The sequence below is a fragment of the Mauremys mutica genome, chromosome 4, assembly GCF_020497125.1.
Source record: "Mauremys mutica isolate MM-2020 ecotype Southern chromosome 4, ASM2049712v1, whole genome shotgun sequence".
NCBI lineage: Eukaryota > Metazoa > Chordata > Testudines > Geoemydidae > Mauremys > Mauremys mutica.
The window spans coordinates 96,207,354-96,225,089 of record NC_059075.1 but is presented as its reverse complement, the minus strand read 5'-3'; the positions used below and the strand labels follow the sequence as shown (position 1 = coordinate 96,225,089).

The window sequence follows — 17,736 nt, the reverse complement described above, 5'->3', positions numbered from 1 at the left end:
GGTAAAGCACTCAGGTAACTCAGTTGGGTGTGTGGCACCACCTGCTGTCAAGTTGGGTGATAACAGGGCCTGGAGAGGCTGGCGGAGTCTCCAGCAGAGCAGGTAAAGAGGCCAACCTAGCTGAATAGTCAGGGGACTCACTGGTTCCAACAGCTTCTAGGCTTTGCCGCGGGAGAGACAACCTGTCATAATTACTATATTATATTTTTTATAAATGGAGCATAAAATATTTTTTTATTCTCTAAAAAGGACTTTTATGGGTTAACCATTCACTTGATCATTCAATCATTTGACTTAATCCTAAATTGTAACATTTTCACAGGATCCTTTTGTAATTCATGAGATTTCAAGTACAACTGATATTAGAACATGATTATGTTGTAAAGTACATATACAAGATGTGCCTGATCTTTAGTCAAGGCCCGAGAAGGAGAGGAGTATTGAACTTTCACTTATATAAGAGCCCTGTTTGAGAGTACAGGCTAAAGATAGCTTTGATCTAAGAGGAAACATCAATGCACTAATGCCTCATGCATAATATAAAAAGTTACAAGGCTAATTTTATGAAATTCAAGAGGTAAGACATCACTGGACACATAATGCATGCTCAAAAAAGCATATTTCAAGCAAATAGCTAAATGGAAATTGTCCAGTCTAAAAATAGCAGAACACTTCACAAGAACTGAAATGATGGTAGAGGGGGGGAAGTACACGGAATATTAAATATATCTATCCATCTGAGGTGAGAACTTCAGACAATTTTCCAAAACTACCTCAAAGTGAACAGAACTGCTTTCACACACTTTTTACCCCAATTAAAAAAATGATTTGTCCAAAATGAGGACACATGAAAGAGAGATGAAAGTAACAGAGGATAAGAGAAATAAAAAGATACGAAAAAATGAAAAGGGAAGGCAAAAGGAGACAATTAATTATTTATCTTTGTCCACTTGAGTCTCTTCAGCAGCTCTAATGCCTAGAGTATGTTGCCTTAATTTGCTGTACTGTCCTCCAAATTTTAGATCCAGGCGACATCTTTAAATGATTTCCCCTTTATTTACTCATTTTTCTTTGGTTACGCTTCTAGCTGAAGTAAATATGCCACAGCAGTGAATAAATATTTTCAATACATACACTGAACTTTTTTTCTTTGCACATCTAGTAGCTCAAACTACTTTTAACAGGGAAAAGATTTTGAAGGGTTAGGGTTCTGTTTACAGATCTTCTCTGGAAGAGGAAGATTTAGGATTATTCAGAGTGGAGAATGTGAGGAGTCACTTGAGTCTGAAAGAGACCATTTTGTGAATCTCCTGACCAACCCCTCTTTCACCAAGGGACTTGTTCTAAAATCAGAGAAGCATGTATAGCCATTGGATAGCCTCTAGACATTTTGAAAGACTATCTTCTGAGGTAAAAATTCAGTTTAGAAGCAAATTATTGATCTTCCCAAAGTCTGCACTGAATGTAAGATCCAAATGTACAGCTTACATGGTAGTACTCTCTGCAACCATACAAATTTATCTTTTTTCCCATTAGTGTGGAGTAAAGACTGTAGTTACAGATTTTAGACAAGAGTAAGGAGGCATTTGCCAGTATCTGGAGTATAGGAAGATAAAATAGTGAATCAACTCCTAACACATTTACAGATAAACCAGGCCCCAGTAGATGTCTCAGTCCTTGGGTCCAGCTATGTTCTTACTCAGGTACAAGACCAAAGAATGGAAACAAAGATGGGATAAGACAGACTTTGCATTGACCACGATCTGACCCACTGTTTTCTGTAAAACTGAAAGGTACAGGCCTTGAAAACATTCCCAGTTTTAAGGGACACAAAGATAAATAAGGTTTGCTTAGCAAAACTGAAATGGTGTTTGTTGACAGGCCTAGCAAAAGTTCAGAGGAACATTGTGCCTGTGTTCTCCTCATTGGCAGTCAGTTTTCTGCACCTGAAATCCACTCCTCATTCTTTACCTAATTTTTTGCAAAGGTAGGGGGGCTCCAGAGCTCCCTGATCTTTACTCTGGCTTAAGTGGCTTTTATCAGGCAAACTGTCACCAGTGTGCAGGCGCACATTTATGCTAACATGGGAACACAAAGGAGAATCTATGTTGAATAGGCACCTAGGAAGCTGTCCATTTTTAATTGATATCCAATACCTTTAATTGTATTTGCTTGAGAGAGCTAACATAATTAATAATAAAATCTATATAGGAAAATGGGGATTGATCCTGAAATTCACATGAGTACTGCAAGTAGCCTCTTTGGAGGATGCAGGGAGAGAGTCTGCAGTCAATGGGGGTTTAGAGTATGGGCTAATTACAGGATTGGTTCCTTGCTTGCCTAAATGTGCAGTCAATACATTAGAATTGGAATGGTACTGTAAAAAGTTAGTTTTCAACATTAATGATGTGAAACTATATCCCTCTCTGTTGCTTCTGATCTGGTCCCATGTGTCACTCTCAAACCCATTCTTAATGTATGATATAGGCACAGGTGCATCTGTTCTTCTGTTTTCACAGTTTGTTTTTGGTACAGTAAAATCTGAGTCTCACGAGTAAGAAATCTCTTCTAAATTACTGTATTTTACAAATTAGCAAGTAAACACACACTAGCAAAGATAATTAATTAAACCTACTTTGTTCACTTCTTTTGAAAACTGTAGCTTAGTCAATGTATACTAGGAAATGTATGTATCACATTTTATGTAAATAATGAAGTCTTCATAGCATGAGACCTATAGTGCCATTACATTTTTTGCTGAGAGTTTAAGGAAGAACCATTTTGGGGTTTAAAATGAAGTGCAAGAGTAAAGGAAAAGCAGCTTAGCAAAGTTTTACTGAAACTCTCTAAAGTATTTAAGCAGGTTCACATTTGTAGCTAAAAAGAAAAAAAGACATCAAATGGTTCAGGTTGCTGGGTAAAGGACAATGAGGAATATTCCCTGTATATAAATTAAGTTCTGAATTTTAAAATGTAGAGCACTTTCTGTCACTTTCAAAAAATACTATCTTCTACAGTCACAGTAAAGAACAGTTTTGTTTAATAAAAGGCAATATTTAATTTCAAAATGCTACACATTTTTTATAATTAACTATTATAACATAGGTATCCAGAAGGTAAGAATATATAATCTACCACATCAGTATGAAGAATAATTAACACAGTGAACTATTTTTCTTAATACTGCTATCATCTGGAGGATTATTACATAAATTTTAATTTTTAAATATTTATTTCTCATTCTCTGAAACCTGGAGATTTAACTGTAAGAATAAAAACAACAAATCTGAAGTCAAGTAGACACCAAAAAAATCCAAACAGTACTACATTTGATTGAGGCAACCCAGAACCAGCAGTATTTCCAGGTATGTCTAGAAAAGGGAAACAAAAAAAATATTACCTGACCTACTCTACAATAAATTAGGTCAGGACCTGAAGGTGTCATTCTTTCACCAGGAGATACACAGTTGTGTCTTTTTTCATGACTGTTCTTGTTCACCATTATAGGTGCTGCTATAGGTGCACCATTAAAAAAAAATCATTCAGATTTTTTTCTTTGTAATGTTTGATTAAACACCTTTCCTATTTATTTGAATTATGCAGTATAAATTTTGGGGAAATAAAACAACTTTCTTTTAAATTACAGACTTAGACTACAGCTAACCCTAACATAGAACAACATAGTAACTGAGTAGTATATGATTGATTTGAGGATCCTGTTAAACTATTCACTTTGAAGTTTTATGAGAAGATATGTTCTCACAACATACGCAATACACAAGATTACTTGGTCCAAAGTTAAAGCTACAACATGAGTGTAGTTTAACAGGTGATAGGTGAAAATAGATAAGCAGCACAGATGGTGTATATGCAAGTTATTGTGGGGAAAAGGCCCAGTGTGAAGGCTGAATTCAGTAAATTAAAACTTTACCTGCTATAATTTCAAGTGTACTCCTTTCCAGCCTACCTGATATCTTCTGCTCTTTTGAAATAATGAATAAAGCAGTCTTTGAAATTAAAAATCACTGAAAAAAAAATAAAGAATGTGTCTATAGGCACACTATTTATTCAGATGTGTAGGACTAATACCCTCTTCAGCTAGGATTTCTCCTGTCTTCTACTGTCTACAACTGTTCTTTTTTTTGTTTCCTAACTTTGGCTTCACTAACTGTGTTCTAGAAACTATATTATCTGAATCACCTTTCACTTTAAAGAAATAGGATGAATTAAGCAGCATCTGAATGTATTTCACCTCATCTGATTTTTGAGATTGAGTGAACACATGATTTTCTCTTTCCTCCTCAAACACTGGACTGGCAGGATGATTTTCTATATGACACACAGGCTCTAATGTGTGTTTGGAAGATACATGAACACCATCACCTGCACCCCCCAAGGACAGTCTTGCTGTATTCTCAGCACTTGACCTTATTCTGTAAGGCAAACTGAGGTCCAGTGGTTGTTCATGGCAATCTGGAAATCTCTCTCTCATTCTTAAGGAGGAAGCAAGTGCTGGAGAACTGAAAAAGTCTTCTGTTTGAATTGCACACTCTCTTGTAGCTGACTTTCTACCCCTACTTGGTGTCAAACCGTTCTGAGAAAACTGACTGTGTTCATCACATGTTTCTCTATTTGAAGACATCTGAGAAAACTCCAAAGTATCTGCGGAGATTTTTTGTTTAAACCTTCTTTCTACACTTGCATCTTTAGCATGGTTTTGACTGTAGAGGGATAAGCAAGTACTGCTATTATTGGGAATCTGCACTGGTAAAAAAGACTTCTGGGTTATAAAAAGCTCTTGACTAAGATCAGCGCTACTGCATATTGCTTCAGTTTTTGAGTTCATGTGAGAAGCTGCCTTATCCCTCAGGGTTTCCACATTGAATTCATCTTCTGAGTCATAAGTTTTAATTTCCAGAGCTGCTGGACTAGATGACAAAAGAGGCTCTGTACTACTAGTGCAGCTGTTTATTTCAGTAGTGTTGGAGCCTAGTAAACAGCCAACAGGGACTTCCTTATCCAATTTCCTGCGCTTTTTAAAACCTGCTATGATTCCACCACTAAAATAATGCACAGTAGAATCAAGACCTTCACGTTTGCAAGTTGTCTGAGACCAAGAACTATTTCTACAACTTAATTCATTATGTTTACCATTCTCAGTTACAAAAGAATTATGTGATGAGGGAAGGCAGAGATGTTTTTGTTTGCCTTGAGTATTACTCTTCTGTACGATTCTAGAATTTTTATAATATTTTTTGTGATTTACCTCTTTAGAGCTCTCTTCATTGCCATCAATTACTTTGTTATCTTGAAGTAGCTTTATTTTCTTTGCTTTCTTTTCAACAAAAGGCCAGGGGACAAAGGAGTTTTGCTTATTGCAAAAGGTTTTTTTTGTTGAATCCAAATGACTTTTTGCTTTAGTATCATGTTTGTTCTTTTTAAGAATTTTATTCTTTTTAAGATCAGTGTCATTGGCAGTGTTTTCTTCACACAAACCCACATTTTCCTTTCCGTTGCAAAGATCAGGCTTATTTTTCCTTTCGGTTTCCTGTGTCTTCCATTCTCTTCCATGCTTTTTGGATTTGCCTTTCACTTTGCCATGATCTTTTCGGGGAGTTTCTATGTAATCAAGATAGCTTCCAAACTGATATAAAAGTTTAATTTCTTCATCTGGTTCAAACTGTGTAAGCTTAAAAAAAATATTAAGTATATAAGTAATGTAACAAACTTATCCAATATACAGTAACCTATGAAACAGTGTCAATACAATAGTACATACTAGCTATTCTCTGCTCCCATAATCCAAACACGTCACATCATGTGTATAATAAGTGCTACAAACCTACAACAGCCATGGGAAAAGTCCAATCTGACGTGCTGCTCCCACATCCGCAGTGTGGCAAAAAATATATTTGTCATCCATTCTCTGACAAGCATGTATGATATATTAAATTCAAGGAAACTACATTAATGCAGTTTCAATTTGTTCACATTGAACATCTTTAATTGGCTGTGATTTAGGTAGTTTTTGGCATGTAGATACTGATGCTGCAGCCAGGAAAAATCACTAATATAGTAATTTACCCAGAAAATATTAGATAAGAGCATTCTTTTATTTTTATAATATAACCAAGAATGTCAAGGTTGCAGTAGTGGAAAACATCGCTTCCTTGAAATCTGCCTTTGGCTAGAAGGTTAACATTTTCTTCTAAAGATGGGCAGTTCTACCTCAGGACTGGATTACTCTACATACACCCACACTAGGAGACTGTTCTCATAAGACATATACCATAAAATACACAGGAGTTGAAAAATGGCTAAGTTAACCTTCTTGTTGGAACCATATGTTTAGTCTAGTTTGACTTTGTGGAAATGTATCAATCTAACTGGATAATAGTCTTTGTTTGTGCCTGCAGAACTATCTATGTTGGAGAGGTTGTCAAAAGCTCCAGTGTTCTTGTGCAGGAGATAAGGCTTGTTAACCCCCTTATTCCTAAAATATTTTGCCCCAAATTGGTGCTGTTTGGAATTGGGCAGATATAGGCATAAATAAAGAGGAGAGTGGGAAGGGGGATCTGGAGTAGGGGAACAGCAGAAACCAGGGTCAGTTTAAATAGAAACTGGAAGGCTGCAGCTACAGCCTGGATTTGGGGGCAAGCTTGGGAATAGTAAAAAAATGGGGATGATTGGATGGAGTGGGAAGATGGTCAGGTAGAGCAGCTAAGTTTCCAGCCTGTAATGTGTATAACGGGGAACCTGAGATTTTCCTTTCTCCCCAGAGTTAAGCACAACCAAAAGACAGACAAACCAAACAAAAATAAATCAGGAACTTTATCTTTGTAAAACGTATATATTTTAATCCCATTAGTTTTGGTGGAGGATCTCTGTCTGATCTTCTGGAGGTTGCCAATCTCTCCCTTTGGGAAGTCCTCCCACCACTTTTTTTAGTATTAGGATCTGGGTAAATAGCATATGTAAGATTTTTCCTGAATATGGTAGAAAGCCTCAAAGTATCAAAAAGGGGAAGGATCATGACCTCTTTCACTTCTTATATCAGAAAGTATACAAGTAAAGCTCTGAGACAACTATGTCTGCCAGAAAATAAGGAGAAAGAAGGAGAGGGGAGCTGCCTAGGCAAGGGATGGCTGCTGAGATCCATTCTGAGAAGTTTCAGGGCTACAAAAGACTGGACTCATCCCTGTGCCCTTATAGAGCCTGGGGTATGAAATAGTTCGTACTCCCCCTCTCATGGGGCCCAGGACTAGTTTAAGACAGCAGGTCAAGTTAAAGCAGAACTCAGCCTGGGTTTAAGCCAGGGGTTGGCAACCTTTCAGAAGTGGTGTGCCGAGTCTTCATTTATTCACTCTAATTTAAGGTTTCGCGTGCCAGTTTAACGTTTTTAGAAGATCTCTTTCTATAAGTCTATAATATATAACTAAACTATTGTTGTATGTAAAGTAAATAAGGTTTTTAAAATGTTTAAGAAGCTTCATTTATAATTAAAATGCAGAGCCCCCCGGAACAATGGCCAGGACCTGGGCAGTGTGAGTGTGAAAATCAGCTTGCATGCCACCTTTGGCACAGATGCCATAGGTTGCCTACCCCTGCTTTAAGCTCTCATGGCCCCTGTAGACATTGTGGGTATGACTACACTGCAATGTAAGCTCAGGGTTCGAACTCAGTCTCAAGTCTAACCCCCCCCTTCCATCTACACCCAATTCACACTGACCCTGGGCCCTAGGCTTGATCCTGGAGGGAGTGAGGGGGTGGAAGGTTCAAGCCTGAGTCAAGTTGGAATTCAGGTTTCAAGCCCTATTGCTTTGCAGTATGGACACAGCCCCACAGGACTTGTGCTCTGGGAGTCTGCCAAAAGTATTTCACCATCTCACAGCCAACTTCCTTTGTCCTCTGGACAGTCAAGTTTGGTGGACAATCACGTTTTTCCACACTGCACCAGGAACAAAGGGCCAGAGCAGCCACATTTTGGGAGGCCACTAGGAAGTCTGGGATATGGGTGGTTGGACTAGGCCTGCATAATGCAGTGTAAACACTGGAGTCTCAGATGCCAACAATTCCTAAACTGGTATTACAAATAAGTACAGACACTCAAGCCCTAGATTAAAGAACCCAGAGTCTGATAACTCAAGTTCTACATGCCCTGGGCTTACATTGCAGTGTAGACAAACCCTATGACAGCTGGGGCATAAAGGAAATCCTCACTATGGAACTCCAGACCACAGGCATGCCTTTGCTGCAAACAAAAATACCCCCTGCAGTTAGCCAGTACAAAGGGGCTGTAGAACATCAATGAACTTCCCTCTAGTTCTTCAGGATACATTCTGAATGGAGCTGTTCCTTTGAAAGCACAATTTAGAGGAAGCTCTTAATGGAAATAAGAAGAGTTTCAATCCACTGCTGGGAATCTTCCCCAGCCAGGTAAGAGACTCAAGAGTATGTCTGCACGTAAAGGGCCAGATTAAAAGGTGGAGCCAAAAATCAGAGGTGATGTGTAAGGGCTTCGCTACACTTGCAAATTAGAGTGAGTGCATTAAAGCAGCCCCATGTGCCCTAACTCATGACCAGTCCACACTGGCAAGGCACTTAGAGAGTCTGGACTCTGCAGCTGGAGCGCTCCTGGTAATCCACCTCCGCAAGAAGCATAATGCTTGCTGCACCTCGGCTGAAACACCCCAGCGTCAGTGTGAACAAGGTGTTGCATTACTGCACCGCAGCCTTTGGAAACATTCCATAATCCCCTTAAGTCAAGTGGCCACTCTTGCCATTGTTTTGAACTCAGCTGTAGGAAAGCGGATATCCCCTTTCAAAGCTCAAAGCAACCATTAGTATGGAATGTTGCTGCTGTGAGTGTGTGTGAGAGAGAGGCGCAGGGAAGGGGGGGGTCTGGTGCGGTCTAAACTTACAAGACAGCATGCTGACATGCTCTCAGTCCCACAAAAGCTAACTCTCTCTCCCCCCACATACACACAATACACTCCCTGTCACACTCCACCCCACCCACACCCGAAAAGCACTTTGCATCCACTTGTATGCTGAGATAGCTACCACAATGCACTGCTCTCTGTGGCACTGCAAGAGCTGCTAATGTGGCCATGCCAGTGCGCTTGAATCTGACAGTGTGGACACACTGCAGCGCTTTCCCTACTGCGCTCTCTGAGGGCTGGTTTAACTCACAGTGCTCTATATCTGCAAGTGTAGCTATGCCCTAAGTGCCTACGGGCATAATTTAAGTGTAAGTCACACTACAAGGTGAGTTGGGGGGTAAAGCAAGAAGAGCTATTAACGCAAGATAAAACGTGCCAGTTAAAATAGCCATCACGGATAAACTTCCTTCACATTACAAAGTCAATTCCCTTTCCCCAGTCCTCAGATAAAAATGCTAACACCACACCTGCTCTCCAGTGGCATCTTCCTGCAAAGATGGTGATGACAAACAAGGGCAGCACTTGTATTTCTTTTTTTTTATTTTGCCTTTTGGAGCCATTTAGTTCATCCAACAGGTGTATTCTAGAAAATTTTAAAAGTTGCTTTTAGAAAAAGTGATTCGGGTTTTACATTTATGTAAACAAATGCGCCTTTTACAAGAAACATGATTCCAAAACACTTACATCATTTAGTACTCATCTTGCAGTCCTTACTCCAGTCAAATGACCATTGACTCCAGTAGGTATATTGGCAGAGTAAGGACTGCAAGATGGAATACTTAGAATAAAAATGTTGAATTACAGGAAAAAGTAGCAGAAATCTGGGAGTGAGTTTTGAAGAGCCCCTTAAACTACATACTGCTTGTACTGTAACAGAAGAGACAGGAGCCTTAAGTCTTGAGTCAAATCAATAGGGCACAAAACACTACGTCTGGAAGCTTTCAACCACACTATTTTGTCAGCCTCTTAAAATGTTCTGGAAAAAGCTGCGGATGAGGAGTGACTCAGTCTATGGGTACGTCTACACTACGGGATTATTCCGAATTTGCATAAACCGGTTTTGTAAAACAGAATTTATAAAATCGGGTGGAGCGCGGCCATACTAAGCACATTAAATCGGTGGTGTGCGTCCATGGTCCGTGGCTAGCGTCGATTTCTGGAGCGTTGCACTGTGGGTAGCTATTCCCTAGCTATCCCATAGTTCCCGCAGCCTCCCCCGCCCCTTGGAACTTCCGGGTTGAGATCCCAGTGCCTGATGGGGCAAAAATCATTGTCGCGGGTGGTTCTGGGTAAATGTCGTCAGTCACTCCTTCGTCTGGGAAAGCAACGGCAGACAAGCATTTCGCGCCTTTTTCCCCTGGATTGCCCTGGCAGATGCCATAGCATGGCAATCATGGAGCTTTTTTTGCCGTTTGTGACTCTCACCGTATGTGTACTAGATGCCGCTCACAGAGGCGATTCAGCAGCGCTACACAGAAGCATGCTTTTGCTTTTGCATGACAGCAGAGATGGTTACTAGCCATATTGCACCATCCAAACCCTTCCATAAATTGGAACTGAGGATGATCATGGCTACCAGTCCTTTTGTACCATTTGCTGCTAGTGCCCCTGGTCAATCAGCCAGGGGCACAAAAGCCAAAAGTGGTTACTAGCCTGTACCATTGGCTGCTGTCATAAGTGCCCCTGGCCGATCAGCCAGGGGCGCAAAAGCAAAAATTGGGAATGACTCCCTGAGTCAATTCCTCCTTTTTGGTATCTAAAAATAGAATCAGTACTGCCTAATATAGGCAAGTGTGCTAGAGAACCACCTGCTCTGTGTCAGAGCCCGCAGAAACTATTATCTGTATGCTATTCACAGGGGGTGCTCCTGTAACAACCCCACCTGTTGATTCCGTTCTTCCCCCAGCCTTTCTTGGCTACCGTAGCATTGTCCCCCCACTTGTGTGATGAATTAATAAAGAATGCAGGAATAAGACACACTGACTTGTTAGTGAGAAATGAGTGGAAGGCAGCCTCCAGCTGCTATGATAGTCCAGACAGGACATTAAGCAGTGTGTAGGCGAGAAGCCCAGCATCCCACTGCTAGTCCAGGGGCAACTGAATCTTTTCTTTACACATGAAGGGTGGGGGCTGATGGAGCTCAGCCCCCTGTTGCTATGATGAGGATGGTTACCAGCCATATTGCACCATCCATCCACCAGAAAAAATTAGGGCCAATAGGCTGATGACGAGGACGGTTACCAGTCCTTTTGTACCATCAGCTGAGGCTGATGATGAGGATGGATTTCCATCATTTTGTATGATCAGCTTATGCTGATGATGAAGATGGATTTCCATCCTTTTGTACCATCAGCCGCCCATGGCGGGGGGGGGGAGCAAGGATGTTGGTGTTGAGTGCTGCACTATCGCGTCTATCTGCAGCATTCAGTAAAGATAGGGTGACATGTAAAAGAGTCAGAGGATTGTTTTACCTTTCGCTTCTGGGGGTGGGTGGGGGGGTGGGTGAGTAGATTGCCAAGCTATGCCCTGACCCGCGGACACTGTGTTTGACCCTAGAAGCATTTGGAGCTCAGCCAAGAATGCAAATAATTTTAGGAGGCTGCAGGAACTGTGGGATAGCTTCAGTCCTCCAGTCCATGCGCATCCATTTGATTCTTTGGCTTTCCGTTACGCTGCAGTGCGCTGAGTCCCTGCTATGGCGTCTGTCTGGAGATTTTTAAAAAAGGATTCTGAATTTCATCTTCTGTAACGGAGCGCTGATAGAACGGATAGAACGGATTTGCCTGCCCTTACAGCGATCACATCCGCATGGTCCATGCGGGAGCTCTTTTTGTATTTTGATTTCGGACTGCATCGCCACCCGTGCTGATCGGAGCTCCACGCTGGGCAAACAGGAAATATTCAAAAGTTCGCGGGGCTTTTCCTGTTTACCTGACCACTGCATCCGAGTTCAGATTGCGGTCCAGAGTGGTCACTGGTGCACTGTGGGATAGCTCCCGGAGGCCAATACCATCGATCAGCGTCCACACTAACCCTAATCCGATATGTTAATACCGATACTAGCGTTACTCCTCTCGTTAGGGAGGAGTACAGAAACCGGTTTAAAGAGCCATTAAAATCGATATAAGGTGCCTCCTAGTGTGGACGGCTTTGGCGTTAAATCGGTTTTACGCTCCTAAAACCGATTTAAACGCCTAGTGTAGACCAGGCCTATGTCTACACAAGGGTTTTTTTATTTTGCCATTTCTCAGCTTCACTTGTAACAGCTCCTGTAGACTGGATGGGGGCATTTTAAACACTGTCATGTCAAGCAGCACTCCCTGTTGCTACCATAGGTAGAACTGTATTAATGTAGCATAAGAAAAAAAATCAGTTGTAGATAAGGCCTTAAAGAACAAAAGATGCTGCAGGCTTTCAGGAAACAGCTTATCGTACAATACCAGTAAAAACTCCAGATCAGGCCTGGGTTACAGTTACATGACCAGTTGCAGGAAGAGCTTCAGGCCAAACTGTCCATCAAATTGTAATCAGCATGTAACAGTGTTGCCCGATGAGCCCAAGCTACAAAATTCAGATGTGGAGTTGAACCACTGTGAAGTCTGTAAGAATTTGAATCGCGGGGGGGAGCCACACCGTAATGGGAGGTGTGGTATTTAACACACCTCCTCCCCTGCCCCCAGTAATGGGGGAGGATATTAAACCCTCTGCCTGCCCCAACGGAAGAGGATATTCACAGTAATATGTGTGTGGGGGGGGAGGGGCACTAAAGCCCTTCCTCCCCAGCCCAGGGGGTTACACATTAACAGGGGGATTAAACCCGCAGCCGACTGGGTTACACGGTAACAACGGGGGGGATTAAACCTCGTTCCCCGCCGCCGCAGCTTCCTACCCCCTGGAAGGGAGACAGCGCGCTCCTGCCCCTCCTGCCGGGCCGGGGTTCCGGTGCCTCCGGGCTCGGGCTCTGCAGCGGCGCCTTCCGCCCAGCCGAGCTCCACGCGGCCGCCGGGTTTGAACGGCGCCCGCCACCGGCCCAGGGCCCCGCCCGCGCTCTGCGCTCCCCCTCCCGCCGGGGGGCTGGTACCGAGCCACTGGGCCTGTCACGTGACAGAGAAACACTCCTAGCGCGGGGAGGGGGCAAGAGACCAGCGTCCCGGGAGCGCCCAGCACGCGCCAGGGCTGCCCACCGTCGCTCCCGCCCGCGTGGGTCAAAGGAGCCGTGGTTGGCTTAATTAACACTTGCTGTTCGATAGTCAGCGTCCCTCGGGGTCACTCTGAGCTGCTGCTGGAGAGCCCCCAATGCAGCTTTACCTGTAGAAAAGCACTACTGGCCCTGGGGCCGCTGTTAATGATTGCAATGGATGATGCTGGCAGTTTGTGGTCTTCGATCTGATCTCCAGCAGCCCCATTTGAAGATAAAAAAATTCACATTACAGATAGTCTGATACGGCCTTGCCTTTGCTCTCTCGGAGTGCTCCCCACCCCCAGCTCTTTATGCACAGGTGGCCTCGATTCATTGTTTTTCAATATACCTGTTATGTCACTGAAAACTTCCTTGTCGGTGAATCTTTTCAATCATTACCATCGTGCATGCATTCAAAGTGACTCATTTCTTTCTCCTTTCCCTCGGCTCCCCCACAAACTTAAGGCATTCTGCTGCTGTGTTTGCGCAAACGAGCTAGCTTCCTTCACCATACCTCTCCTCTGCACACTGCTAGGAGAGGTCAGCTAACATGCTAGGCCATGTTCCAAAAATGAATGGGGTGAGCGGCATATCCAGACACCAGTCTGCTAGTTTGTACTTTTGGTGTCAGTGACAATTAGGAGTCGAGAAATTTGTGCTGCTCCCATTGCACACGCTATTTGGAAAAGCTGCAATATGTTCCCTACTGCAAATTGACTCTGATCCTAAATTCATCTAAGTAAGTGAGAGTTTTACCAGGATCCCGATAGCCTGGGAGGTAACAACCAGTATTTCTGCCCCTCCCCCGTAGCATGGAAGGTAGAATTTGGCCTTTCAAGGTGCATAAACTACTCTCATTAACACAAATGGGATTTCCACAACTGCATTAAGAAGTCAATACAGCTCAAAATGTGTTTTGTTTAGACTGCTAGCACCAGAAACTGCACTGTAGTTTTGAATACATGGTGGGGGGTGGGGGGGAATATAAGATGACAATATGATACAATGTTAATAAAGAAATTTGCAGTCCTGCAAAATCCTCATGAGGAATTTTATTTCCCACAAGTATTTGCAATTTAGTTATACTCCCATGGGGAGTTTATAGACAAGGTTAATGCTTTAATGGAAAAAAAAAAAACCCTCATCAGCCAGGATATGAATGTCCAGTGTTCTGAAACCAACATGAAATGATAATGCTAGCAAAACAAGCATCCTTCTTAACTTTGATATATCCTAAACTGCTAATTTGCTGATGGTGAATTAATGATTAATAATTAATTAAAACAACTCCAGGACTGGGTATGTAGCTGAGAAGAATGGGAAAGGATTTACAAACTCTCTAAAAGTATGGCGGAAAGTAGTATTTAAAAGAAGTATAAGAAGTTCTGGTTACTTTATAACACCATTGGGTTTTTTTTATATCCTGTAGAGTTTAATTCCTTTTACAAGGACATCTTATTCTTTTGTTAGTACAAGATTCATCTCAAAGGTATAATTTTTTTTCACATGCCTTTGTCATATTCTTAATTGTCCATCTTTTAGCTTTATATTAGAGAGAGAAAGTAGTTTCTCCTTAGTAGAGGCTACAACCAGCTTTCCATTTTGCCCCCACTCTACCATTCTAAATCTCTTCAGAAAGAATTTTTTGTGTCTCAAATTTTGCATGAAGATCTTCAGCCAGTGGAAATTTTAAGAGGAAATGTTAAGAGGAGTCAGACAACCCATTTCTCAGTTATGAAACTTAGCAAAATAGAGGTGTACTTTAATGATACTATTATAGATATTTATATTCCAACTCTTGGGTCTCAGCTCAGTAGAGTGAGACAAAGTAATAAGGAGCTAAGGCCCAAGAATGAGAATTCCTTTGAAATTGTACCTTCAGAGAAGCAGAATTACAAGTAAGTAATTTTTCCTTCTCTATAGATACCATTCAGAAGGAATTTACTCTTGGTTCTTAGCTTGTTAGTGGCTTGAATCCAGGGCCGCCCAGAGGATTCAGGAGGCCTGGGGTCTTTGGTGGCTGGGGGCCCCTGCCGCCGAATTGCCACCGAAGACCCAGCACTTCAGCGGCAGGTCCCAGGGCAGAAGGACCCCCCCGCCGTGGGTCTTCGGGGCACTTCGGCGGCGGGTCCTGGAGCGGAAAGACCCCCCGCTGCCGAATTGCCGCTGAAAACCCAGAGCGGAAGAAGCTCCAGGGGCCCGGGGCCCTGCAAGAGTTTTCTGGGGCCCCCGGAGTGAGTGAAGGACCCCGCTCCAGAGCCCCCAAAAAACTCTCGGGGGCCCCTGTGGGGCCTGGGGCAAATTGCCCCACTTGCCCCCCCAGGCGGCCCTGCCTGAATCATGTTAGAGAGCTGAGACCCACAAGTTGAAAGCCAGTTAAATATCTCCAGAAATGCAGCATTATAGGTGAGTAATTATCCCTTCTTCACTTTGTGAAAGTTCTTCCAATGCTTTTTGACATTGCATTGTTTTATTGAAGGGGAGGAAGGATGCTCCAATGGGTAAGGTATTTGCCTGAGATTTGGGAGATCTGGATTTAATTTCCTGCACAGCCACACGTCTCCTGTGTATTCGGTGGGCTCACATCCACAAAAGGATTTAGGCCAGAGGTCCCCAAAGTGTGAGGTGCACCTTCTCTCGAGGGTCATGGTGGGACCTTTTGGGGGGGTCGGGGTTGGCAGGTCTGGGCCAACTTTCTAATCCCACAAAATGGAACACCATAGCCCCGCCCCTGCCCCAAGGCCCTGCCCCCCCCCCGCTCACTACATTCCCCCTCCCGCAGTGGCTCACTCTGGGCTTGGCTACAGTTACAAATTTGCACCGCTACAGCAGGGTGTGAAAACACACCCTCTCCAGCGCTGCAAATTGCGGCGCTGCAAAGCGCCAGTGTGGTCAAAGCCCCAGCGCTGGGAGCGCGTCTCCCAGCGCTGTCCGTTATTCCCCACAGGGAGGTGGAGTACGGACAGCGCTGGGAGAGCTCTCTCCCAGCGCTGGCGCTTTGACTACACTTAGCGCTTCAAAGCGCTGCCGCGGCAGCGCTTTGAAGTGTAAGTGTAGCCAAAGCCTCTCACTCACTTTCATTGGGCTGGGCCAGGGGGATTGGGAGGGGATGAGGGCTCTAACTGGTGGTGCGGGCTCTAGGGTGGGGCCAGAAATGAGTAGTTATTGGTGTGGGAGGGGGCTTCAGGCTGGGGCAGGGGGTTGGGGTGCAGGAGGGGGGAGGGCTCTGGCTGGGGGTGCAGGCAATGGGGTGGGGCTGAGGATGAGTGGTTCAGGGTGCAGGAGGGGGCTCCAAGCTGGGGGTGGGGCAGAGGATTCAGGGTGTGGGAGGGGGCTCTGGGAAAGGGGTTGGGGTGCAGGAAGTGAGGGCTCTGGGTAGGGCCAGGGATCAGGGATTTGGGGTACAGGAGAGGGTTCTGGGTTGGGGGGGCTCAGGGCTGGGGGTAGGGGCTCAGGGTTGGAGCGCAGGCTTACCTCTGGTGGCTCTCCATCAGTTGCGCAGCAGGGAAGCTAAGGCAGGCTTCCTGCCTGTCCTGGCACTGCGGACCGTACTTCACCCTGGAAGTGGCCAGCAGGTCCAGCTCTTAGGCAGAGGCATGGCAAGCAGCTCTCTGCGCTGCTCTCGCCAGCCACCCCTGCAGCTCCCATTGGCTGTGCGGAGCTGATGCTCAGGGCAGGGGCAGCATGTGGAGCCCTGTAGCCCCCCACCCACCTAAGAGCTGGACCTGTTGGCTGCTTCCGGGGCATAGCACGGAGCCAGGAGAAGTAGGGACTAGCCTGCCTTAGCCCCGCAGGACTGCCAAATGGACTTTTAATCTCCTAGTCAGTGATGCTGACTGGAACTGCCAGGGTCCCTTTTCAACCGGCTGTTACGGTCAAAAACCAGACACCTGGTCACCCTACTCCTCGGGGGGAAGGGAGCAAGCACCACCCAGCCCCTCCCCATCCCAAGCTCTGCTCCAGCATCGTCCTCAGCCTCAGTGCGGCTCTGCACCCGGCTGTGGGCCCATCTGCGGCTCTGCTCCTGCCCCAGCCTCAGCTCCCGGCCACGGCTCAGTCCACAGCCTGGCTCCCATCCCTACAGCCCCAGCCTCAGCCCCTTACCCCCTCCATGTCCCTGCCTCCAGCGACGTCCTGCTCTAGGCTGGGAGGCAGGGGGACATGGACAGAGGTAAGGGGAAGCCTAGCCCTGTAAAGTCTGGGGACTGCTGTCTTAGGCATTGCAGTGCTGAGTGTCGTGGTGCCTAGAAAATCACAGGAACAGCATTGTGAACCACAAACCTGAATTAGGTGCCTAGGCTCCCTATACAATGAACTGAGTGGGGAAGGCACCTTAGAACACAATCCACAAAAGCCAGCACTCTAGCCAGGGAGCCACCTAAGCTAGCCAATGGGATATGCTGATGACAGGGGTATGTCTCTCTCAAGCCTTGTCTCTCTTGAAAATAAGTGCCCAGCTCAGACTTTGTGGATCATAGTGTTGTTCCTGGAATATTTTTAGGCACCATGACACTCAGCATCACAATGCCTAAGTTTCTTTGTGGATCCCACCCTCTGTACCTCAGTTCCCCATATGTAAAATGGGGATAACAGCATTTTCCTACTTCAGAGATG

General features: G+C 44.4%; 1 protein-coding gene across 5 annotated transcripts; it reads right to left on the bottom strand.

Moving 5' to 3' along the window:
- Positions 1–2,643: 2,643 nt before the first annotated feature.
- Positions 2,644–13,576, bottom strand: LOC123368200. Of its 5 annotated transcripts, none has more exons than XM_045012783.1 (3): positions 13,472–13,576; positions 9,410–9,525; positions 2,644–5,689 (listed from the first exon to the last, which is right to left on the bottom strand). In XM_045012783.1, the coding sequence occupies exons 2-3, from the start codon at positions 9,500–9,502 to the stop codon at positions 4,118–4,120; spliced, it is 1,665 nt and encodes a 554-aa protein (XP_044868718.1). In that variant the 5' UTR covers positions 9,503–9,525; positions 13,472–13,576; the 3' UTR covers positions 2,644–4,117. The 5 variants fall into 5 exon arrangements, with proteins under 5 accessions (XP_044868718.1, XP_044868719.1, XP_044868720.1 ...); XM_045012784.1 differs by lacking the exon at positions 13,472–13,576 and adding an exon at positions 13,251–13,342; XM_045012785.1 differs by lacking the exon at positions 13,472–13,576 and adding an exon at positions 13,024–13,107.
- Between the last annotated feature and the right edge of the window lie 4,160 nt (positions 13,577–17,736).

Bases quoted from the DNA above. Each gene is read 5' to 3' on its own strand.
- LOC123368200 (XM_045012783.1), bottom strand. From the start codon at position 9,502: ATGGCTCCAAAAGGCAAAATAAAAAAAAAGAAATACAAGTGCTGCCCT. The intron at 5,690-9,409 runs GTGTGGTGTTAG...ATTTTTTTTAAG, and splicing joins AAGATGCCACTGGAGAGCAG to CTTACACAGTTTGAACCAGA.